This window comes from Sus scrofa, chromosome 17 (genome assembly GCF_000003025.6).
Source record: "Sus scrofa isolate TJ Tabasco breed Duroc chromosome 17, Sscrofa11.1, whole genome shotgun sequence".
NCBI lineage: Eukaryota > Metazoa > Chordata > Mammalia > Artiodactyla > Suidae > Sus > Sus scrofa.
Window position 1 is genome coordinate 52,730,350 of NC_010459.5, and position 25,564 is coordinate 52,755,913.

Below are 25,564 nucleotides of genomic sequence, written 5' to 3' on the forward strand. Positions count from 1 at the left end.
GTTTTGTTTATGGTTTCCTTTGCTGTGCAAAAACTTTAAGTTTAATTAGGTCCCATTTGTTTATTTTTGTTTTTATTGTCCTTGCTCTAAGAGGTGAATCTGAGAAGATAGTGCTGCAGTTTATGTCAGAGAGTGTTCAGCCTATGTTTTCCTCTAAGAGTTTTATAGTATCTGGCCTTAACATTTAGGTCTTTAATCCATTTTGAGTTTATTTTTTTGTATGGTGTTAGAAAGTATTCTAATTTCATTATTTTGCACGTAGCTATCAGTTTTCCCAGCACCATTTATTGAAGGGAATGTCTTTTCTCCATTTCTCGAGGTACGTTCTTGCCTCCTTTGTCATAGGTTAATTAACCATAGATGCTTGGGTTTATTTCTGGAATTTCTATCCTGTTCCATTGATCTATGTTTGTTTTTGTGCCAGTACCATACTGTGTTGATGACTGTAGCTTTGTAGTATAACCTGAAGTCAGGGAGCCTGATTCCTCCAGCTCCACTTTTCTTTCTCAGGGTTGCTTTGGCTAGATGTGGTCTTTTATGTTTCTCTACAAATTAAAAAAATTTTTTATCTGGCTCTGTGAAAAAATGCCATTGGTAATTTGATAGAGATTATGTTGAATCTGTAGATTGCCTTGGGTAGTATACTCATTTTGACTATATTGATTCTCCCAATCCAAGAACATGATATACCTTTCCGTCTGTTTGTATTATCTTTGATTTCTTTCATCAGTGTCTTAGTTTTCAGAGTACAGATCTTTTGTCTCTTTAGGTAGGTTTATGCCTAGGTATTTTATTCTTTTTGATGTGATGGTAAATGGGATTGTTTCCCTAATTTCTCTTTCTGACCTTTCATTGTTGGCATCTAGAAATGCAATTTATTTCTATGTATTAATTTTGTATCCTGCAACTTTAGCAAATTCATTGATGAGCTCTAATAGTTTTCTGGTAGCGCCTTTAGGATTTTCTTGGTACAGTATCATGTCATCTGCAAACAGAGTTTTACTTCTTCCTTTTCCAATTTGGATTCCTTTTATTTCTTCTCTGATTGCTGTGGCTAGGACTTCCAAGGCTATATTGAATAGTAGTGAGAGCAGACATCCTTGCCTTTTTCCTGATTTTATCCAAAATTCTTTCAGCTTTTCACCATTAAGAATGATGTTATCTGTGGTTTTGTTATATATGGCCTTCATTAAGGTGAGGTTCCCTTTATGCCCACTTTTTGGAGGGTTTTTTATCAGAAATGGGTGTTGGATTTTGCCAAAAGCTTCTTCTACATCTATTGAGATCATCATATACTTTTTATTCTTCAATTCGTTAATGTGGTTATTACACTGATTGATTTATGGATATTGAAAAATCCTTGCGTCCCTGGGATAAATCCCACTTGATCATGGAATATGATCCTTTTAATGTATTGATGGATTTGGTTTTCTAGTATTTTGTTGAGGATTTTTGCATCTATGTTCATCAGTGATATTGGCCTGTGATTTTCTTTTTGTGTGGTATCTTTGGTTTTGTTGTCAGGGTGATGGTGGCCTCATAGAATGAGTTTGGGAGTGTTTCTCCCTCTGCAGTTTTTTGGAATAGTTTCAGAAAGATGGGTATTAACTCTTCTCTAATTTTTGATAGAATTCTCCTGTGAAGCCATCTGGACGAACAGACTTTTGTTTGTTGGAAGTTTTTAAATCACATTGTCGATTTCAGTACTTGTGATTGGTCTGTTCATCTTTTCTACTTCTTCCTGGGTTAGTCTTGGGAGATTGTACCCTTCTAAGAATTTGTCTCTTTCTTCAGAGTTGTTTATTTTATTGGCATATAGTTGCCTGTAGTAGTCTCTTATAATCCTTTGTATTTCTGTGATGTCCTTTCTCCTTTCTCATTTTATTGATTTGAGTCTGCTCCCTCTTTTTCTTGATGAATCTGGATAAGGGTTTATCAATTTTGTTGATCTTTTGAAAGAACCAGCTTTTAGTTTCATTGATCTTTTCTACTGTTTTCCTCATTTCTCCCATCCAAGTGCTAACCAGGCCCGACTCTGTTTAACTTCCAAGATCAGACAAGATAAGGCACATTTGGGGTGGTATGGCCATAGACCTTCATTTCTACTTCATTTATTTCTGCTCTCTTTATGATTTTTTTCCTTCTGCTAACTTTGGGTTTTGTTTGTTCTTCTTTCTCTAGTTGCTTTAGGTATAAAGTTATATTGTTTATTTGGGATTTTTCTCATTTCCTGAGGTAGGCTTGTACTGCTATAAACTTCCCTCTTAGAACTGCTTTTGCTGCATCCCATAGATTTGAGTTGTTGTGTCTTCATTGTCATTTGCTTCTAGGTATTTTTTAGTTTCCTCTTTGATGTCTTCAATGATTAATTGGCTGTTTAGTAGCATGTTGTTTAGTCTCTATGTGTTTCGGGGGGGTTGCAGTTTTTTGTTGTCATTGATTTCTAATCTTATAGTGTTGTGGTCAGAAATGATGGTTGATACCATTTCAATTTTTTAAAATTTACTGAGGCTTGATCTGTGACCCAGAGACTGTTCCATGTGTGCTTGAGAAGAAAGTGTATTCTGCTGCTTTAGGGTGGAATGTTCTATAAATATCCATTAAATCCATCTTGTCTAATGAATCATTTAAGGCCTGTGTTTCCTTGTTGATTTTCTGTCTGGACGATCTGTCCCTTGTTGTAAGTGAGGTGTTAAAGTCCCCCACCATTATTGTGTTATTGTCAATTTCTCCTTTTAAGGATGTTAGCAGTTGCCTTATATACTGAGGTGCACCTATGTTGGGAGTATATTTATAATTGCTATATTTTCTTCATAGATTCATCCTTTGATCATTGTGTAATGACCTTCTTTGTCTCTTGTAACATTCTTTATTTTAAGATCTCTTTTTCTGATATGAGTTTTGCTGCTCCAGCTTTCTTTTGATTTCCATTAGCATGGAATATTTTCTTCCATCCTCTCTCAGATTTATGTGTCTCAGAGCTGAAGTGGGTCTCTTGTAGATAGCATATATATGGCCCCTGTTTTTGTATCCATTCAGCCAGTCTATGTTTTTTGGTTGGAGGATTTAGTCTATTTACATTTAAGGTTATTATTGATAGAAGTTCTTTTTTTTTTTTTTTTTTTTTTGTCTTTTTGTCTTTTTAGGGCTGCACCCATGGTATATGGAGTTCCTGGGCTAGGGCTCCAATCGGAGCTGTAGCCTCCGGCCTATGCCAGAGCCACAATAACCCAGGATCCGAGCTCAGCCTGTGACCTACACCACAGCTCACAGCAACACCAGATCCTTAACCCACTGAGCAAGGCTAGGGATTGAACCCATGTCCTCATGGATGCCAGTTGGGTAAGTTAACTGCTGAGGCACAATAGGAACTCCAGATATAAAAAGATCTTAATGCCATTTTGTTCATTGTTTTGAATTTGTTTTTGTTGGTCTTTTTTCTTCCCTTCTCTTGTTCTCCTCTCTTGTAGTTTGATGAATATCTTTAGAGTTGTGTATGGATTGCTTTTTCTTATTTGTGTGTGTATCTATTTTGCAGATTTTTGGTTTGTGGTTACCATGAGGTTTTGATATAGGAGTCTATAGATGTACACAATATTCTTTTTAAGTTGCTGATCTCTTAATTGCAAATGCATCTCCAGTACTGTGCATTTGTACCCATTTCTTCTCATGATTGCTGGTTTTGACATCAGATTTTTGTGTGGATGATTTCCTACCTTTACTATATGTTTGCCTTTACAGGTGAGCTTTCTCCTTTGTTATTGTTTTGCTTCTGGTTGTGACCTTTTCTTTTCCATCTAGAGACGTTCCCTTAGTAGTTGTTGCAAAGCTAGTTTAGTGGTGCTGAATTCTCTTAGCTTTTACTGTCTGTAAAGCTTTCAATTTCTCCGTCAAATCTGAAAAAGAGCCTTGCTGGGTAGAGTATTCTAGGTTGAAGGTTTTTCCTTTCATCACTTTAAGTATATGGTGCCACTCCCTTCTGGCCTGCAGGGCTTCTGCTTAGAAATCAGCTGAAAACCTTATTGGAGTTCCCTCGTATGTTATTTGTTGCTTTTCCCTAGCTGCTTTCAATATTTTCTCTGTCTTTAATTTTGGCCAGTTTGATTATTATGTGCCTCAGGGGTGTCCCTCCTTGGGTTTATTTTATATGGTATTCATTATGCTTCCTGAATTTGAGTGAGTGATTCCTTTCCGGTGTTAGGGAAGTTTTCATCTATTATCTAGTCAAATATTTTCTCTGACTCTTTTTATCTTCTCCTTCTGATACCCCTTTAATGTGAATGTTGGTGTATTTAAGGTTGTTCCAGAGTTTGTAGACTCTCCTCATTTCTTTTCATTCTTTTTTCTTTATTCTTTTCCACATCAGTGATTTATACCAGTCTGTCTTCCACCTCACTTATTCTTTCTCTGCCTCCTCTAATCCGCTATTAGTTCATTCTAGTGATTTTTCTTTTATTTTGGTTATTGTATTTTGGAACTCTATTTTCTTTTATTTTGGTTATTGTATTTTGGAACTCTATTTGTTTAATCTTTAAACTTCTATTTCTTTCTAATTTATCAATCCTGGCCTCCAGTTCCCGCCCCCCCCCCCAAGATCTTGGATTATCTTTACTATCATTATTCTTTTTTTTTTTTTTTTTTTTTTTTTTGTCTTTTTGCTATTTCTTGGGCCGCTTCTGCAGCACATGGAGATTCCCAGGCCAGGGGTCTAATCGGAGCCGTAGCCGCCAGCCTATGCCAGAGCCACAGCAATGCGGGATCCAAGCCGAGTCTGCAACCCGCATCATAGCTCACGGCAACGCCAGATCGTCAACCCACTGAGCAAGGGCAGGGACTGAACCCGCAACCTCATGGCTCCTAGTTGGATTTGTTAACCACTGCGCCATGACAGGAACTCCTACTATCATTATTCTAAAGTCTTTTTCATGGAGGCTGCTAATCTCCAGTTCACTTAGCTGTTTTTTTCTGGGGTTTTGTCTAGTTCCCTCAACTGGCTTGTATTTCTCCGCTTTTTCATTTCACATAGCTTTTTGTCTGGTCTCCTTTTCGCAAGCTAGGGGGTTGTACCCTCTTTTGCTTCTGGTATCTGCCTCCTTGTGGGAGAAGTTAACACAGGGGCTTGTTATAGGCTTCCTGATGGAAGGGACTGGTGCCTTCCCACTGGTGGGTGGAGCTGAGTCTTGTCCCTCTGGTGGGTAGGGCTTTGTCTCTGGGTGTTGATTAGAGGCAGCTGAGGGCCTAGGAGGACTTTAGGCAGTCTGTTTGCTGATGGGTGGAGCTGTGTTCCCACCTTGTGTTGTTTGGCCTGGGGCTTCTCAGCCCTGATGGGTGGTACCAGATTTTTCCAAAATGGCTACCTCCAAGGGAGGGCACACCAATGAATATTCCCAGCACCTCTGCCTCCAATGTCTTGTGCCCAAAACAAACCACAGCTGCCCCTTGCTTTCCCAGGATACACTCCAAGACCTGCAGATAGGTCTGACCCAGATTCTTAGGGAGTCCCTGATTTGCTCTGGGACCCTGTGCACATAGAATCCTGTGTACATCCTCCAAGAGTAGAGTCTTTGTTTCCTCCAGTCCTGTGAGGCTCTTGTGCACATGCCCCAATGGTCTTCAATGCCAAATGCTCTGGGGGCTCCTCCTCCCAATGCCAGACCCCTGGGGAACCTGATATGTGTTTTGGAACTCTCCTGTGGGAGAGCCTCTGTGATATAGTTATTTTCTAGTTTGTGAGGTGCCCACCCAGTGAGTATGGTATTGCTTATATCATAAAAGCACACCTCCTACCATCTCGATGTGGCTTCTTCTTTGTCTTTGGGTGCAGGGTATCTTTTTTGGTAGTTTTCAGCCTATTTTACTGATGGTCGTTCAGTGGTTAGTTGTAATTTTGGGGTTTTCATGAGGGAAGGTGAGCTTAAGTACTTATACTCCACCATCTTGTCCCAATCCCATGCTACCTTTGACTTTTTGATAATGGCCATCCTAACAGGTATGAGGTGATGTCCCATTGATCTTGACTTGCATTTCACTGGTGACCACTGATGTTGATCATCACTGTATTCTATTCCATTAATCCATGTGTCCGTTTTTATGCTAGTACAATTTTGTTTTGATTACTATGGCTTTAAATGTAATTTGAAATCAGGAAGTATGGTGACTCTGGCTTTGTTCCTTTTGCTCAAGATTGCTTTGGCTATCTGGGGTCTTTTGTCATTCTGTACAAATTGTAGGATTTTCTATTGCTGTGAAAAATATCATTGTAATTTCAATAGGGTTTGCATTGAACCTGTAGATTGCTTTGGGTGGGATGGACACAGGATAGCTTTCCATTTCTTTGTGTCACCTTCAATTTCTTTCATCAATATCTTACAGTTTTAAGTATATAGATTTTTCGCTCCCTTGGGTAAATTTATTTCTCTTGATATGTTATAAATGAGATGAGTTTTAATCTTTCAGATAGTTTGTTAGTGTATAGAGATACAACTTATTTTTGTATATTGATTTTTTTTTAATCCTGCAACTTTACCGAATTTGTTATAATAGCTTTTTGGTGGAATCTTTTAGGGTTTTCCCTATATAATATCATGTTATGACTATTATGAACAGTTATACACTAACATATTGGATAACTAGAAGAAATTCCTATAAACACCCAACATACCAAGACAATCATGAAGGAAGAAAAGTCTGAAAAAACTGATTACTCACTCAATTGGTAATCAAAATGGCTTCACTGGTGACTTCTGTAAAACATTTCGAGAAGAATATGAGTTCCTGTTGTGGCTCGGTGGGTTAAGAATCCGATATAGTGTCTGTGAGGATGTGGTTTCAATCCCTGGCCTCGCTCAGTGGGTTAAGGATCCAACGTTGCTGCAAGTTGCGGCAAAAGTAACATATGTGGCTCAGATCTGGTGTGGCTGTGGCATAGGCCTGCAGCTGCAGCTCCAATTCAACCCCTAGCCTGGTAATTTCCATATGCCATGGGTGCAGCCATAGAAAGAAAAAATAGAAGAGTTAATGCTGATCCTTCTCAAGCTCTTCCAAAAAACTGTGGAGCAGGGAACATTTCTAAACTCATTTTATGAGGCCAACATTACCCTGATAACAAAGTCAGATAAGGACACTATAAGGAAATTTGAGGCCAAAATTCCTGATGAACATTGTGATATTCACTTTAACAAAATTAAGGATAAAAAATGTATCATTATCTCGGTAGACACACAAAAAGCATTTGACAAGATCTGAGATCCTTTCATGATTAAAAACTCTCAACAAATTACGTATAAATGGAGTGTACCTCAATATGTCCAAGACCACATGAGAGAAGCCTACAGCTAACGTTATATTCAACAATTAAAGATTTTCCTCTTAAGTTAGGAACAAGACAACGATTTCACTCTCACCACTTCTATTCAACAAAGTACTAGAGTTCCTAGTCAGAGCAATTAGACAAGAAAAATAAAAGGCATCTGAATCAGAAAGGAAATGAAATTGTCTGTTTACAGATGACATGATCTTATATAGAGAAAGCTCTGCGATTCTACCAATAAATCTGTTAGAGTAAATGAATTCAGCAAAGTTGCAGGATACAAAATTAACAAAAATATTTTGTTTCTATATACTAACAATGAACTATCCCAAATTTACAAGAGCATTAATAAGTAAAATATACTTAGGGATAAATTTAACCAAAGAGTATAAAGGTCTAGTCACTGAAAATTATGAGACACTGAGAGGAACTGAAGGCACAGATAAATGGAGAGATATCCCATGCTCAAGAATTTGAAAAATTAATCTTGTCTAAATGTTTACACTACATAAGATGAATGGCATATTCAGTGTAAACCCTATCAAAATTCCAATAGCATTCTTTAGAGAAATAGCCTTTGTTTTCATAATTTGTATTTAACTATAAAAGACCCCAGATAGCTTAGCTTGAGCAAGAAGAACAAAGCTAGAGGCATCACACTTCCTGATTTCAAATTATATTATAAAGCTATAGTAATAAAGCAGTGTGGTATTGGCGTAAAAAGAGACACACAGACTAATGGAACAGAATGGTGAGCCCATAATAAACCTGTGCATAAATAGTCAATTAATCTTCAATAAGTGCACTAAGAATAGATAATGGGGAAAAGAAGTCTCTACAGTAAATGGTGGCATTGGGAAACCTGGATAGCCAAGTGCAAAAGAACAAAAAAGGACTCTTATTTCATACCAAAATCAACCCAAAATGGCTTAAAGATTTGAATGTAGGACCTGAAACTATTAAGATTCCTAGAAAAAAAATAGGGGAAAACTTATTGACATTTGTCTTCGCAATGATTTTTTGGATTTGGTACCAGTGCACAAGAACAAAAAAGCAAAAATCAGCAAGTGGGACTACATCACACCACAAAGTTTCTACACCGCAAAGGAAACCATTATCAAAACGAAAAGGCAACCTACTGAATGGTAGAAAGTATTTGCAAGTCCCCATATCCTGTAAGGGTTTAATACTCATAGTGTATAAGGAACTCATACCACTCAAAAGCAAAACAAACAGAAGTTCAATTTAAAAATAGGCAAAGGATCTGAATATTTTTTAAGACATACAAATGGCCAGCAGGTGTATGAAAGAATGCTCAACATCACTAATCACCAGAGAAATGAAAGTGAAAAACACAATAGGATATCCTCTTACACCTGTTAGGACAGCCATTATCAAAAAGTCAAAGACAGTTAAGTGTTGATGAGGATATGGAGACAAGGGAACCCCTTACATACTGTCGGCAGGAATATAGAGTCACACAGTCACTATAGCGTGGAAGTTCCTCAAAAAAAATTAAACGACCACATGATCCAGCATTCCCACTCTTGGGTAGATGTTTGAAGGAAATGAAAATAGGATCTTGAAGAGAGAGCTGTACGCCCACGATCACTGCAGCGTTATTCACAATAGCCAAGGTATGGAAACGACCTAAGTGTCTGTCTGTGGATGAACAGACAGAGGAAAATGTGGCAGGTGTGTGTGTGTACATATATACACATACAGAATGGAATATTACTCAGCCATAAGAAGGACATCCTGCTACTTGCAACAACATGGACGAAGTTACGCTATGGGAAATAAATCAGAGAGACACAAATGCTGTATGATCCCACTTATATGTGGAATCTAAAGAAAGTCAAACTCTTGGGGTTAGTAGATGCAAACTATTAATTTAAAATGAATGAACAACAAGGCCCTACCGTGTAGCACAGGGAACTTTATTCAATCTTCTGGGATAGGCCACGATGGAAAATATTTTTTAGAAGCATATATATATATATATATATGGATGGGTCACATTGCTATACACCAGAAATTGGTACAACATCGTAAATCAGTTACACTTTAATTAAAAAATAAAGTCAGATTCATGATGGCAGATGAGTAGAATAGTGGTTACTGTGGCTGGGGGTTGGGGAAACAGGGAGATTCGGTCGAAGGGGACAAACTTTAATTTCTGAGACCAATAAGCTGGAAACCTAATGTGCATCATGGTGACAGGAGTTAACAAAAATGCGTATTTGCAACTTGCTAAGAGAGTAGATCTCAAGTGTTCTTACCACCAAAAGAAGGTGTCTGGGTGAGGTGATGTGTGTGTTAAACTGATTTTGATGATCATTTTATAATTTTTAATATATCAAGATACTATGTTATGTATCTTCAGTATATATACTTTGTCGATCATACTGCAGTAAAGTTGGGGAAAAAATAAATGCCAAGGGAACAGGTGGAAGGCTTTATGTACGAGTGTGAGCATGAGTGTGATATGTCGTGGCCTCTGTGCAAGCAGGGAGGGATGGAGGGAACCAGGGCAGTGCAGTGGCTGCTCTGTCGTCCAGGCTGAAGATAAAGGTGGTCCAGGGAACGTGAAATAAAGAGGTGTGATTTCAGAGTTGGTAGATTCACCAAAACTTGCTGATGTGTGGGGGCTTGGGGGCAGTGAGGGGTCTAGGACCACTCCCAGGTTTTTGACTATGCAACTGCTTAGATGCCGTTGCCATAAATGGCTGGGGAAGAGCAGGTGTGCTAGAGGGTCAGGGTCGGGAGAGGAGATTGGGGAGTAGGAAGACGGGGGTTATCAAAGTGGAGACAAGAGAGTTACATGAGTCCAGAGTGTGTAGGTGAGGGTGTAAGTAAAATCTGGTGCCGGGACTGTCCTGTGAATGCTTTTCCTCAAGAGCCGTCCTGATGGTATTAATTGCAGAGGGTTCGTGATCACATCTCCATAGCAACCTTAACACTTTGAGGTCTGGCGGAAACCAGCAGCCCTGTGATCTGGGGGTATTTCTTAGGAAGTCCCATCGGTAGCTCATAGCCCTGAGCTGCTCCCACCTCGCTAAAAGAAAGGGGAAAACAAAAAAGCTACAATCAGATTGTCACTGTTCTTTGTGTCTGGAGTTCAGTGCAGAAGTTAAAATTTCTAGTAAACCAAGAATTCCTGGAAATCCTGGGATGGGGCAGGGGGTTCCGTCTCTTTGGTGGTAACTCCACATTGGACCGTTTACCAAGCTTTACTTCTGAATTGTACCAGGAGGATGAAGGCAGAGAGTTTAGAGTAGAAAACTCTTTTGGGAAAAGCTTGGTCCAGGCTTATCTTAACATGGAGTGCAGCTTACAGCACCCTTGTCTCACCCAGCTCATCCTAGCACCCAGGGCTCCTCACACAAAAGAAAAGACTTCGCTTTCATTTGTGAATGGTCCTTTTGGGCTATGCCTCTTTCACGGTTTTAACTCTTACTCAAGCTGGTCCTGCAAGAAACTAGTTTCCTCCCCCTTCATGAACCTGAAAAGGCTGTGTAGGAGTCAGCATTGTGTTTTCTCTGGGAAGGCCTGTTACTTCTTAAATTCCCATTTGCTACTAAGCCAGTGCTCTATTCCTACTCCTTCGGACAGAAGAACACTGCGCTGCTGTGTGGAGCAAAGGATGCTCACAGATTTCAAAGTCTCCCCAGGGAGGAGAGATTGGATACCCCCAAGTGTGTTTCCCTTTCATTTCAGGATTTGAAGATTGGATAAGCTCAAGTCTGGGGCTTTAACGACTTGACTAGAGTCTCCACTAGAGTCTCGAGTAGCTATTGAGTGAGCAAAACTCAAGACTTACTGTCAAAGCTCCGAATGTTTCCTTCTAGATATTGGGGAAATGAGCCTTGGGTGAATCAAATCCATTAGCTAACTGATGGGAGAGTATATCCATAGCTAACATTTATTAAGCATGCACCGTCTCTGAGGTAGGGACACTTACCTTCATCTTACATCCGGAGAGACCAAGCCACAGGTGGAATTTGACGGTGTGGCTCATGTAAATGTAGAACACAGACTTATTTTTTATTTTTGGTTTTTTTTTTTGCCTTTTCTAGGGCCGTTCCTGTGGCATATGGAGATTCCCAGGCTAGGGGTCTAATCAGAGCTGTAGCCGCCTGCCTACGCCAGAGCCACAACAATGCGGGATCAGAGCCACGTCTGCGACCTACACCACAGCTCACGGCAACGCCGGATCCTTAACCCACTGAGCAAGGCCAGGAATCGAACCCACAACCTCATGGTTCCTAGTCGGATTCGTTAACCACTGCGCCATGACGGGAACTCCAAACACAGACTTATTTTTTTATATGGCTGTATCATTATATCTTTGTTTTCTGCTTGAGATGGTTCTGGTTCTATTCTGGTTCTGGTCCAAGATGGTTCTATTCCGAAAAAGCGGCATAAGGTTTTCAGAAAGTGAGCTAACAGCCAGTTGTAGACAACTACAGCAAAAATCATAAGGGGGCAGAGTTGCCCCCTAGGGTGGGTGGATGGGGCTGGGGAAATATTTTCCGTGGGGCTTCTGTTATAAGCAATTTGAGTCCTCCTCGGATCACCATTTCAGCACCGTTCTGGTGGCCCAGTTTTGCACAATCCCACGAAAACAAAAAATACCGTGCCTTTTATCAGGAGAAGGCTGCTCACCAGGAAGGTCTCCTGGAAACTGGCTTGAACCCTAGAGGTGTGGGTGCTGGAGCTTTTGGGGGCATCTGGTTGACCTTGTGCTCTGAAGGAAAGAAATAGGAACTAGGCGGCCCCCAGCCACTGGAGGGGGCCCAGGGGTGTTTGAAGCCAGAGCTCCTGCATATGCTTGGAACACCTTACCCACGTGGTACCTCTGGTTCCAGGCACTAGAAGGGCGCTTGGAAAAATCCCCAAGAAGGTGGACCCCAAGTGCAGAGTTACGGTGGGCGGACTTGTCCCCAAAGGCTAGGGCCTGAGGCAGGGGCCCCACTTCCCTAGAGTTCGAGAGTAACGCTGAAGAGGTGGAGTGGAGTTTGAACAATATTATGTTAAGACTTAAATAGCAATCATTTCCTAACCCCTTAGGTGCTCCAGCCATAGGGGGGAAAAGCTGTTGTTAAGAAGGAAGAGGGAGATCCCATTGGGGCGTAGTGGAAACGAACCCGACCAGTATCCATGAGGATGCCAGTTCGATCCCCAGGCCCGCTCAGTGGGTTAGGGATCTGGGGTTCCCAGGAGCTGTGGTGTAGGTCGCAGATGTGGGTTGGATTCTGCGTGGCTGTGGCTGTGGCTGGCAGCTGCAGCTCCAATTCGACTCCTAGCCTGGGAACTTCCACATGCTGTGTGGGTGCAGCCCTCATAGGAAAAAAAAAAAAAAAAAAGAATGCAGATGGAAACTCTAGTATTTACGATATCTCTTTTTTTTTTTTTCGGTATCTAATTCTGTATGCGAGTTTAATGATTAAAAAAGACTACTTTTTTTTTTTTTTTAAACTTTGGGATTTTGTAAGACGTTCAAGCAGCAGACTGTTTCTGCCTTCCAAGTGACCAGCTTGGCCCTGTTCTCTGTAAATGCTCTGTGAGTCAGCCCAAGGTGGACATGATATGTCTATTTCCCTGGATGCTACTTCTAAAGCGGTCAAGAGAGAGGGATTACATTCAGTGGCGCTGTCGTGGAAGGAGCAGGGGGAGAAGGGGACAAACCCAGGCTGACCTCCTTGCTCCGTCACCTTGGGCTTCTGATATAAAATGGAAACGTCGGAGGTTAGACGGAGAATGGACAGGACCGACCCCACAGGGCAGAGACGGGCACTAAACCCACATACGGGTGCGTGTACTCCCCGCAAAATGTCCCATGCTGTGACCTCAAAATGTGAGAGAGTAGAGCATCTCTAGAGAAGAAAAGGCACACCAAAGTAGCCACTGCTTTCAACTGTTTTATTGCTAAACTATCATGATACAAGCCGTATAAAAATACTTTACATATAGCAAAAATAAACTACATTAAACTGGAGATTTAAAACGTTTTGCATAGGAATGTGATGTATTCAAACTCTGTTTTTAACAGTCAAGATTTTCAAAACCTAAGCCTTCCAGCGCCACCGCATGAGAGAGGACTTGTTTGCTGGAGAACGAGCAAGGACCCTCTCAACCTTTTCTCCCCTCGGGGGGCTGTAGAGGCGACAGGGGTAAGTGAGGTTTTTGACAAGGCGTGTGTCAGGATGCTTAGCTTGTCCCTGCGACAGCCCCCATCTGCTCAGGCCAGTCAGAGTGCTGAAAACACCTGCTAATAGGAACAGCAACATTTGTACCCAGAGCCTGAACCAGGCAGGCAGAGTTTATTTTAGTTAGCCAACTGTGTAAGGGCAGGCTGTTAAACCTTTCTTCCAGCACCCAACGCCCCAGCTCATTTTCAGAGGAGCCGGCTTAGGGAACACCACTAGCTCTCCAATCACCAAAAAAGTTGGTTTTTAAACTGAGTCAAGACTGTGATGTTGGCTATAACTCAATGCACTCTTGAAAGCTGAGAGAAACTGATGCGTGTGATCAGTTTCGAGTGATGTGGCTTTTTCTCAAACGTTTAGTTGGAAAACAGGGAAACCACTTGGACTGGCTTGTTTGGCTCCAGGAGATGTAATGCGCAAGCCCCAAGCTTGGACGATTCAGGGTTACGATGCTTTGGGTGCCGGCTGAGGAGCTGGCCCTCCAAAAGGGAGTTCAGGGAGGTTTACCCCAGCTTGTCAATGTCACAACCCCCGCGCCTCTTGTAAACGTAAAGCGAACAAAGTCGTTCACCAGACCCCTGACACTCTTTTGATTCCGAACAAAGAAAGCACTTGGAAAGGGTCTGACATGAAACTAAACAGACTCAGCCTCCCTCTAGTCCGGAGCGACAAATGAGAACACGTCCGCTTCCCATCTGTCTGCACCTGACAGCTCTGGCACGGGCCAAGGCTGGCTTCCTGAGAGGGCTGGCTTGGCCACTGGATGTCATCAAGAGAGGCCACACCAGTGCCTCCCAGTTCTGAGAGGGAATGGACTTGACTCCTCTAGGCTGGGTCTTTGCTGGAAAACTCTGGATGTCCTTTGGGTAATGCATATGGCGGTGTACCCGCCAGGACTCAGCTCCGTAAATGCCGAGGTGCACACCTGTTCCGTGAACATAACTGTGTTAAATCCCCCACCACAGCAAGGCGGGTTTGTTAGCTCAAAGTCACCAACTAGGTCACTTATTGGGGGCATCTAAACACTTTCCACTTCTCCTCAGTGACATGATGGAGGTGCGAAGCTGAGGTCGGCAGCACCCTCAAATCACAAACAGGTGCTTTCTTGCTCCGCAGAGCCCCACCCCCGGCCTCCCGCCCCCATCATTTCTCTGGAGATGCATTTCTTTTGGGAGACAGGTGGGCAACAGGCTCTGAGGTGGGATTTTTGGTTTTTTGTTTTTTTTCTGGAATGATTAACAAATTTCTAAGAATACATCCTTTTCTCTTAAGGGAAAAAAAAATCATCCACCAATATGTAAAAAGAGGCACTTGACAAAGATTTCTGACCACTTATAAATATCTTCTAATTCCAACAAGGATACGGTATTTTGAGACAGATGAAAAAGCATAAAAATACAGATAAGAAAATAAAATTTAATAACATATGAATGAATTTGGGTCGCTATTATATATTATCAAGCAGCAGTATTTTTGTACAATACAGGAAGACTTGCAAACTTTGGAAATATACTACATTCAGCAACAGGCTAGGTGTCTGTCAGAAGTGCTACATATTTACATGACCTTGGCCCTAGCAAGTGCAAACCTCCACCTAACAGATCCTTCTAACCCACGTGCAACACACCCATCAATAGTTCACACATCCTTATTGTCTTTCTCTCTGAGGACCTATTGCCTCTTCTCATCCTGAAAATATTTCATGAGCAGTTTACTCTTGGCAAAACCTCCTCCTGGCATGGGTAACTGACAAAACTTTCTCGATTGCTGTCCAAGTCTTCACACACGTTCTTTGGCCTCCAAACTAATGCTTTTCTCTTTCCTTTGCTATTTGGTATAGTTGTTTATAAAAGTGCTTCCTATAATATCCAGCTGGATGTCTTAGAACAAGAGCTCGTGAGTGTATTATACACACACGCACACACACACGTACATATATACGTACAGGAATTTGAACTACTAGGAGGCCCTTTGCACTAACACGGTTAGAATAGTGATGGAAAATGCGTTAGTCCGTTTTCACCCCATGCACAATGAAGCTGAGCAACTTTGCTACAATAGCAGGAAGGCGCTTGGGTAAAACATTCAGATAACTGAGGAAAGGCCAAATTCCCTCATGTGCAAAAAATGGCTCCTAGCCAGGTCAAGTGAGAACAGATCGCTCACCAAACACTTTAACCCTTCCCCCGTGAAGTCAGTATGGCTGGAGAGAAAGTTCTTTAGGTAAAGCTGCTTGTATAAAGGACTTTTGATTAAGGAGCAAGGATTCTACATCCCAGAAGCTTTGTGTGGCGGTCAGCTTCTTACTGGCATTCTGCTCGTTTAAAAGAATTGTGCTAAACTCGGCTTGGGGTGGACAGAAAAGTCCCCTGGTGTTGGGGGAAAAGAAATGACCAAAAGGTTACATGCACATGGCTGCCAAGGCCACAGCCTGGACATTCGGCCCTCTCCCGGGAGCTGGGGTCCCCAGGGCCCAAGTTCCCAGCCCAGGTCTCGGGAAGGTTGTACCTCTGGGTGATGAGAAAGCCAGGGCATAGAAAATCCACAGTGGGCCCTTAGCTGCCGCGATTCTCTTCTTAGCAGGAAGAGGAGGCCTAAGTACAGCCTTTTGGAGAGGCTAGGGCTATTTACACTCTGTGCTGATTACTAGGGAAGCAATTAAATAGCTAAAAAGGAGTCCCCGGCTGCTCCTGGGGTGTCCACAAGAAATGTAAACACATCTGTGTGATAAAAACTCACCTGCCAGGAGCTGAGAGGCTTTTATCTATCTGTAAAAATTGCACCAAAGGAGGAAGACGCTCGTGGGTCACAGGTGCACTCCACAGAGTGAAGCGCTGGGAGAAAAATCACGCGTCCCAGACAAGCGGTCTGAGCGGAGCGCTTCCCACTGAGGGCTGGGCGTGAGTGGGCCTGCTTCTCTTGGGGTCCCTTTTTGTGTTGTTTGAAGCAGCGAATGCAGATGTGTCCTTGAGGCCGAGGAGGTGGGGGGGAAGGCGTTACATGGGTTCTGGTGAAAATAACCCGTCACCTTTGGGGCCAGATCCTGAGCTTGACCGCTTTGAGTCTAGGCCTGAAAGGGACTTCCGCCCTCTTCCCGGTGGGGGGCGGGGGCGACCTACCCATGGAAACACTTGGGCCCGCCAACTGCCACACTGCTTAACTATTTCACTTAGCAAAAGTACCTGCACTTATTGTTCTACTTATTTCGGTGGCTTTAGTCCTTCTGCCATTTCTTCTCAAAAGTCAATGCACAAGCTTGAGATACTTCACTGCTTCTGGAGAAGCGTTCTGGCTGTTAGAAAGCGGGAGCATCAAAAAGCCAGGGAGCCTGTCGGGCGGCAGCAGACTGGGGTTTGCCCAGTGACGGGAGCCTGTAACCTCCAGGCCCAGACCAGGCGCTGCAGGGGGGTGGGGCTGCTGGCCGGGGTGGGGGGCCCATCCAGCGGCCCCCCCACCCCGGTCAGCTCTTGGAAGCAGATAAGAAAAAAAAAAAGCATACACATGTCATAACTTAAGGCCGAGAAATTGTAACAGGTGATCTTGTCGGAGTCGGTCAGTTTTTGCGTCTGAATCAGACCCTTTTAAATCAGGCTGTGGACCAGGCGATCCCTATGGAGGACCGGCCGGCTTCTCTGCCCGGAAGCTGGGTCACGTTCCTTGGGTGGCTCCGTCGGGGAGAACTCCTTTCCCTCAAAGCATACGAGGACAGCGTCGGGGCCTGAAGAGATGAAGCCGAGGGGCTGGGGTGCAATCGCAGCGCCCCCTCCCCGCTCCCCCACCCCCCACAGGCTGTCTACTCTCAGGCACGTGCCGGCGGCAGCAGTCTTGTGCAGAGTGCATTTGGGGTCAGCAGGCACTTGAGGATCAGATGGGACACCCGTGAAGTCAACCAGGATGCTCTTGGGGATTCAGAACAGAACTCAGCATGCAGAGGGCTCTCTGGCGTCTGCAGAGAGAGGTGGTGCTCCTGCACGGGGAGGTGGCTCGTGGTCAGTACGTGCGTGGTCCCGCGTGGCCTCCGGGCCAGGAGGTGGACACCAGGGAGGGCGGGGGGATGGGGAGAAGGCTCCGGGGGCGGCTGTGGACGGTGTCTTGCTGATGGCTGCTTCTACGTCTGAGTCCGGGCGGGAGGTCCTGAAAACTCCTTCCTGATAATTTCATTGACTACAAAAGGAGAGAGAGAGAGGGAGAGGCGAGTGAGAGGACACCAAACACACAGATCAGGTTAGCCTTCTCGAACCTAAAACGACCAGGCTATCTCTGAAAAAGACATTTGGGTTCCTTGCAATAATGCATGTGACACTCTTCGACATAAGAAATGCCTTCCTACCTTGTGACTTCCCCACCCCCACCCCATGACGACTTTTTGCGGTACAAGTGTATGAGTGAAAATTGCCCAAATGGTAACTTAAAAACTGCAGTGGCAGAAATGGGGTTGGGCCACGGGGCGTGATGGCATCAGGAACATTCTCCTTCTTAGTATTGAAGGCTCTCCTGTTATTACGTTGCCCGGAAAACACCTGCTGCCGTATGACTACAAGGCACTTCCGCGACCCACAAAACCGACGGCTCTCAAAAGAGAGACCTTTAAAAAGAGTGGGTGGGCAAAGACTAGCCACCCACACAAACCTGATCTCTCTCCCTTTTGGCACAACCAGGAATTCCTCCCCTCCACTGGTGGACGGTCAGCCATGAGCCTTCTCAAGTACCAAGAGTCTGCCAGGGGCTCTGGGAAGTTCAGTCACCCCCTACCCCAGAAAGATGCATGGCATTTAGCAGGGAATCAAGAATGCCAGGCCAGCCACTGGCGTCAAGGAGCCAGCTCTCCTCTTCCATCCTGGCCGCCCACCCGACCCCCGGTTCTTAGCATCAAGGCAGTAAGATCTGAGAACAGGGGCTGTTGCAAAAAGGTTTCCTCAGTGTTCTTGGGGGAAACGTCGCCACCAAGAGCAGCCCAGGAACCAGGCAAGGCTGTGCCCATGCCTTAAGCTGTGTGTGTGCACCTTCGGTTTTGCAGCTGGATTGTGCTGACCGGTCCCAGGAGCAGAAAAGGAGACGAGCCCCAGCAAAGGCGCATGACTCTCCCCTGCCCTCCTTCTGACACTCAATTCTTCCCACGGGCTCTTCCCACTTTGTTTTCTCATCTCGGCCTTATCCTAACATTACGGGGGGAAGACGAGCCGTGAGGGTTAACTGCCCAGATGTGTTTGGAGTCTCTCCAAAGTCAAGCTGGGCTCTCCTACGTCCAGGGTGCTCTTCCCTGGAAAACCCCTGCCTGGATGAGTCTGCAACGCCCAGCAGCAGGAGAAAGCAAATACGAACAGCTCTGGAACTGGATTAGCCAGGTTTGGCTCTCGGCTCCCTCACAATCAGGCTGTGTAGCTTTACCTCTCTGCCTCAGTTTTCTCATCTGTAAAGTGGGAATCATCAGCATGAGTCAGGACTGTTGTGAGGATTTGAGCATTGGTGTCTATACCTGCTCCTAGCATGAAGCCAGGAAAAGGGTGTTGAGTAGCTGTTGGCTCTGGTGGGTAGTAACGCCCCCGTGCTTTATGTGGGACTCTGTACCCATGGGCTGTTTTGTGGCAGAGGCCAGCCAGGCGTTGCTCACGGTTCTTCAGGTCTGTGCTGAAAGCCTGTGCAGGTTCTAGAGCCAGGGGGCCAGGGCTAGAACCCCACCTCTGCTGCTTCCTCGCCTGGTGAACCTTGCCTGGGTGATGTAACAGCTTTGGGTCTCAGTTTCCCCATCTGTAAACTGTGTATAAAACTCTGGCCTTCCTTCCGTGGTTGTGGAGGCACTTAAATGAGATAATCCAAGGAAGCAAATACTCACAGTGCCCGCTGGAGAGCAGGCGCTGGTTCTTAGAGCGCTGTGGACACAGCCTCTGTTCCGACACATTATGCAGATCTTTGGGTGTGGATGTATGAGGCTGTGTGAGAATAACGGCCATTTCTGACGCGTGGACCTGGATCTACTACGAGGAACTCAGAGGGCTGAATTCCTGTGCTCAGCTAACCATCGTTAATTGTGCACTGACTGTGTACCGGCTTCCAGGCAGCTCCCAGGGCCCCTGAACCAGGATCTGGATCAAGAAGGGCCCCATGTGGGGCAGGGCAGCCAGGGTCTTCGGGGAGGACAGTGAGGCAGGAGTGAAAGCAGAGTGCGGGGATGGGGGGCGGGAGATGGGGGGGGGGTGTCAGTGTGGCTTCAGGCGAAGCTTTTCAAAGCCCGGATTCTGAAGGGTTTCCTGTTTTCTCAACCTAGGAAACGAGAGGAGTCAATCCTCAATGGAAACTTTCCACAGGCTCAGCTTTCTAAAAATAGCTGGTGGGCAGAGATGCTGGCACCAGAGCACTTGCCAAAGGGTCGGTTCCCTTCTAAGCTCGGGGCCGGGTTCAGGGCTGGGAGGTGGGAGTCTGGCAGGCTTCCCCCTCCCCGTGGAGGGAAACCATCCTGGCTTTCTGAAAGCTACCTTCAGGTAGGGACTAACAGTCGAATCTAGAAACCTGGCCAACATGCTGTATCAGGACCTTCATGTGGCCGGGCGTGGGGCCGTGGCTGTGCACCCTGGCCCCCAGTGAGGCTCCCTCCTGCCCCCTTAAACCTCTCTGGGCAGAGGAACCTTCCCTTTTTGAAACCTCAGAGCTCACACCACTAGCTGTGGACAAGGAGAAAGTTCTAGAGCAGAAGCCTCTGCAACCTCAAGAAGTCACACTGGAAGGGAGAAGAGGGGTCTCCAGCTGCCCTTTCTTTGTGTCAATTTCATGACTGTCACCGTGGAATCCCTCCCTCGTGGGGAAAGGATGCTCCCCACTCAGCCCTGCCGCCTTGCGTCTGACGTCCTCACTCTGCGCCCCTGCGTGCTCAAGTCTCCTTTATCCACCCCCCACCCCCACCCCCTGCCCTGGGCCGTCTTCCCCTGATCTGGTTCCTGCTCTGACCTCGCCTCCTGCTGCCCTCCCCACCCCTGCTGCAGCAGACCGCACCAGCTTCCGTTCTATGTGCTCCCCACGCCTAGCTCCTGCCTCAGAGCCTCTGTGCTTGTTGGTCTCCCCTACCCCCTCCAGGTCTCTCCCCCCCACCCCCCGCAATGCTTTTCTTCCCCACTTCATTCAAGGCTCTGCTCCGTCTTGGGGAGGTCTGCCTGGGGGGCCATCCCCAGCACCCTCACCCTTGCCTGCAGTGCTTGGTCCCCCTATCTCCTGCATTGATCAGTTAATCATGTAGAGCTTTAGTTTCTGGCTCCCCCGCTATGTCCCTAGCTCCTGAAGAAGGCCTCCATGCATTAGCAAGGGCTCAGCAATTGGTACTCATGAAGGAGAAACCTGGGATTTGGCCCCAGGTCCGACTCTGAGGTCTGAGTGTTGAAACCCGCTATTCTTGATCACAGCCATCAGCACTTCGTTTCTTTGAGCATCTAGCCTGTGCCAAGCTCTGTACCTTTCTTCTCACCTCTTCCCAAATGGGGCCCCGGGCAGTTCTCCAAATAGCATCCCTCCTGCCCCATTCCAGCACCACCTTCCCCCACATTCCTCTCATGGGCTCCCACCTCCAGCAGCAAATACCAAAATGTCCTAATGCTTTGCTTGCTCCTCCTACACCACGTTACTGGAGTCACCTGTAACCCCACTGTACCATGCATAGCAGCACGCACAGAGCAGGTGCCTAATGCATGTATCTTAGCCCACTGCAAGGCCCCCACACCATAAGCCTTGGTCACTTGGTTTAGGGAAGCGGATTTTCCTGTGACCCAACGTACACATGGGTGGTCTGTTTGCCTGTCTGGAGCCTTTTCCTCCACAAAAGAATTTAAGCCATTCACATTTTTTGAGGGCTAATGATATGGTAGGCACTATGCTCATTAAGCCCTGAGTTACTTCTCAGACCAAACCTAGGAATTTAGTCACCCTCCTTTATAGATGGAGAAGTAGAGACAGGCAGGCACTTGCCATGGCAGGTGAAGGGGAGGGGTCAGGATTTGAACCTACGGCTCCTTTTATTAACCTGTATGCTATATGGCTCAACCATCTAGGCAAAAGGGCTGTGCTACGAAATTTGCTAGCCATCACCTTTCTTCTGGGCCCTGGGAGCCTCGGCCTCTTGTGTGTGACTCAGGAAAAGCCCAAGGGCAGCCTCTAAGTTAACAAAGCAGAGGAGGCCGTGTGCTGAGTGGTTAAGGTGGTCACTGAGCATCACTTTCTCAGAAGAGAATTGAGGCCAGCAGTGTTCGGTCTGCCCCAAGCACCCTGACCTTTTGTTACCCTTAGTGAGAGACACGGTGATGAAAACACGGCTGCGGAATACGGCTACAACCTTAGGGGCACTGTTAAGCCTGCTGCCCAAGGCCGAAGCCAGAAAGAAAAGGCAGACAGCTCGAAGTACATCAAAATTATTATGCATTTCTCTTTGAAACTTCAAAAAAGAAATCTAATAGTTTCAGTATATATGACAAAGGTTGTTCATATATAAAGAGGTGTGACAAATCAATAGCTATTCTTTAAAAAATGGCTATGGGCAAATACATATACACACATACACACACACACCAGGGGTCAACAAACTATTTCTGTAAAGAGTCAGATAAGAGTATTTTCAGCTTGGCGGGCTATGTAGTCCCTTAGCCCCTTACTCAACGCCTCTACCATGGCTATGTGCCAATAAAACTTTACTTAACAAAACAGGCCGGGGGCTGCCTTTAGCCTGAGACGTAGTTGCCAGCCTCTAGTGTATACACCAGTGGCACAGAAGAAAGGAAAGCAGCGTATGCTCGCGTCCCTAGTTTGGGGGGTTGGCACTGTGGGGAAGCCAATGCCTTTAACAACATCGTTCCTCCAACGACTCTCGGTTGACTCGTGTTAAACCTCTTAAAAGTGATGTCCGTGAGCATCCCCCGGAAATTTCGGGTTCACTTGCAGGCCCGGCCGCCCATGTGCTGACTTTTAGCCGAGCTCAGAGGTTCTGAAACTTCACCTGGCAGAAGAATGGCTCTCAGGGTTACCCACAGAAACCCACACAGACAGGCTTCAGGGACTGTTTAAGAGACTTTCCAGGGAATTTTGACTCTTCTAAGCCTTCTCGCCTTGAACTGCTGCCGTTGGAACTTTGTCCCCTGAGAAAGCAGCAACAGGAAGGAGAGGCCAGGCCTCATCCTGTTTCTCTCCCAAACCTCAAGCATGTTTTCTAAAGTCTGGTTACACCATGTGGGGGCCCTCGAGGGCTGGGGGGCCGGCCGGGGAGTCACTCCTGACCAGGGAGGCAGAGGCTGAGCTCTGGGGACCAAATGGGAGCATCTGAGAGTGAACGCCTTGCTTCATAGACCCTTGGGGCCCCTGCCAGAGCGGGAGGGGGGCGAACCAGAAAGCCCACGCAGTGTTCTCTGTATGGTCCGCCCCTGTCCTAACTGCTCTTACAGCAACGCGACTCTGAAGGCCAAGGGCAAACTCTGGGGCCCAAACTCTGCCCTGAGCGCCAGGCCTGTTTCCCCCACAAGAGGCTAAGGAGGAAAGTCACCCCTGTGACTTGGGTATCAGAATGCTTTCCACTCGCTAAGTGAAGCCCAACCTTCCCTCCCCTCCCGGCCCTCCCCCATGCTCCAGGGGGATTTGGGAGAAGATCTTTCCAGAAGGGCCCAGCCAGGCCAGACTTTAGAGGCTCAGTGGAAAGGATAAAAAACCCTTGATAGGCCTGTGGCCCAAAGCCGTGGGTGGGGTCCGCAGAGCTACGTGATGGTCAAAATTCCCTCTGAGGCAGCGCAGCTCAGAGCCAGCTCGCCCCGGTTCCCGGGCCCCCCGAGGTCAGGAGCACTGCCAACTTCTGACAGCGGGAAGGAAGAAGCGCGTGAAAAAGGCCCTTTGACTGAGGGGCTGACACTCAGCACTGATACTGCGGCTGCCTTTCTATCACCCCGATGCCCTGGGTATGAAACCCTCGGGAGGTACTCGGGCACCTGGTGGGTATCCAGCCAATGTGCGCTGGGTTCCTGCTGCCTTTTGGCTGTTAATGGGGTTGGAGAGTCACCAGGGGAGAATGTGCCAGGGACCCTCCCCCCACGAAGGTCGGAGGGTGGGGGAGCTGGCTCACATCTCCCCGGCCCCCGCCCTCTGGGAAAGGCTTCGGGGATGTCAGCCCCGCCGCTGCCGCCGCCCTGTGCACTAATGTACGCGGCAGCTGATGGTTATTTTTCCAGGGTTTTCACAGTGGGACGTCAGTGTGATGCTGCGGGGTCTGGCTTGGGAGGCCGTGAACCCCTTTTCACGGACAGGTGGACAATTTGAAAGCTACTGCCCAGCAGGAGGCCCGTAACCCAGCAACACTGATGCTGGCTGACTTCCGGCCGGCGAGTGCTCACCACGTGCTGGGCGCAGCGGGCACCGAAGCCGAGGAACAGCAGTAGCAGCCCAACAGCCAAGGCAGAGAAAGGTAGTGACACCCTCCCTGTCCCAGGTGGACTCTTTTCCCCTCAGAGCCGCCTGCTCCCTGTGCTATAAAGTCTATGGTAGCGCCCAGGCTCTTCTGTGAGGGCCCAGAGTCCGGAGTGGATGGAGGGGCTCCCCTGCTTGTAGCTAAGGCGAGGGGCTCGGCTAAGAAAACCACACTCGGCTCTAGCCCAGTTCCTGAGGCCGGTTTCACATCCAGAACCTAAGCGGTGAACGAACACCTTCCAAAGGGCACAAGAGAGCCCCCGGGGAGGTGGGGCTGAGAGCTGATGAGCCCACGACTAGAAATTACCTAAGGCCCCGGGGAATAGGAGGCTTCTGGGCTACCTGCCCCTTCTCGTTCCCCCAGTGCAGACTGTCCCACCACGGATGGAGAGCATTCCTTAACTGGGAACACCAAGCAAAGTGTACAAAACCAAAAAGGAGCTGGACAGGGCAGGAGCGGAACTTCCACAGACTGGAACCCAACCCGGCACTGCTGTCGGCACAGGGGGAGGGGCCCCTGGGAGAGCATGCAAGTTCCCAGAGCCTCCTCGCCACCCCCGACTCCCCACCCCAGCCCTGGAGAACCTCAGGTTTGCCCCCCAGGGCTGTCCCCTTACAGAGGAGTGGGGTCGAACCCTCTAGGAAATGCTGGAAGATGAGAGAGGGCCTTCAGATGGTAAAGTTTTGTTTTACTAAAAAAAAAAAAATTCAAGTTAAGGAAACACACAGCTGGAAAACACAAGGAAAGGCAGAAGATATCAATTACCTTTAACTTTGATTTCTCGGATCAAAGATCACAGTCATTCTGTTTCATAATATGTTTTGTATCCAGCTAAGGTGTGTGTCTATCAGCTCTGAAAAAGATTTGCAAAACCATTTTTGAGAAGAAAAAAAAATCACCTTCGACCTCTATTATGCTCCCAACTCACACTAATAGTATCCATTTCCAGAGCAGCTCTTAACCCAGGGCCACTCAAAACCCAGGCTCGAACTCAACCCTCTGGCTCTAGTTTAAGCCCCGCATCTGTCTTATTTTAACAATTGTGCCAGAATTAACCCCCAAACCAGGCTAATTATCACTGAGATGAGGGACTTTGAGTTCAGAGATCCCTAGTTCTTTGCACAAAATTCAGCGGCAAGAAGATGGTGGCTTGAGGGTTTTTTTTTTTTTTTTTTAAGCCAGACAAAAATGGCTCAGTTGCTGGTCTATCATAGGGTTTCAAATCATGGCCAACTAAAGGGATAGAATAACACTGGCATCAGTTGCAAAGAAAATCAGAATTTCTTGATGGATCTACTCAAATGTAATCCTCCTCCTTCAGGCTTTGATATAGGCTACATCTGACCCCTGCTTCCTTATGAGTGATACAACCTCAGTGCACATGCAAATTCCTGAGACTGTATGCTTTCTTCCTGTTTTTCTTTGGTCGACAGCACCCTTCAGAAGTGTAGTTGACAGGCGTTCAATTATATCAGATTCTCTCTTCCCTTTTAAATAACCCTGCTCTACAGCTTTTAAAACACTGGCTTTTCCCATTCCTTTCATTTTTTTTTTTTTTTTGGTTTTGTTTTTTGTTTTGTTTTTTTGCTTTTTAGGGCCATACCCACGGCAGATGGAGGC

At 46.2% G+C, this 25,564-nt stretch overlaps 1 protein-coding gene across 7 annotated transcripts in view; it reads right to left on the bottom strand.

Moving 5' to 3' along the window:
* NFATC2 (nuclear factor of activated T-cells 2) overlaps positions 13,221 to 25,564 on the bottom strand; it is a 163,804-nt gene continuing 151,460 nt past the window's right edge. For 4 of the 7 annotated variants that reach the window (XM_013985461.2, XM_005673013.3, XM_005673012.3 and 1 more), the window contains exon 10: positions 13,221 to 17,685. In XM_013985461.2, coding sequence (XP_013840915.1) covers positions 17,630 to 17,685 — 56 coding nt within the window. In that variant the 3' untranslated portion in view covers positions 13,221 to 17,629. Of the gene's footprint in view, positions 17,686 to 24,709; positions 24,798 to 25,564 lie in introns of all 7 variants that reach the window. The other 3 variants (XM_021077200.1, NM_001113452.1, XM_021077198.1) reach the window with 1 other exon arrangement.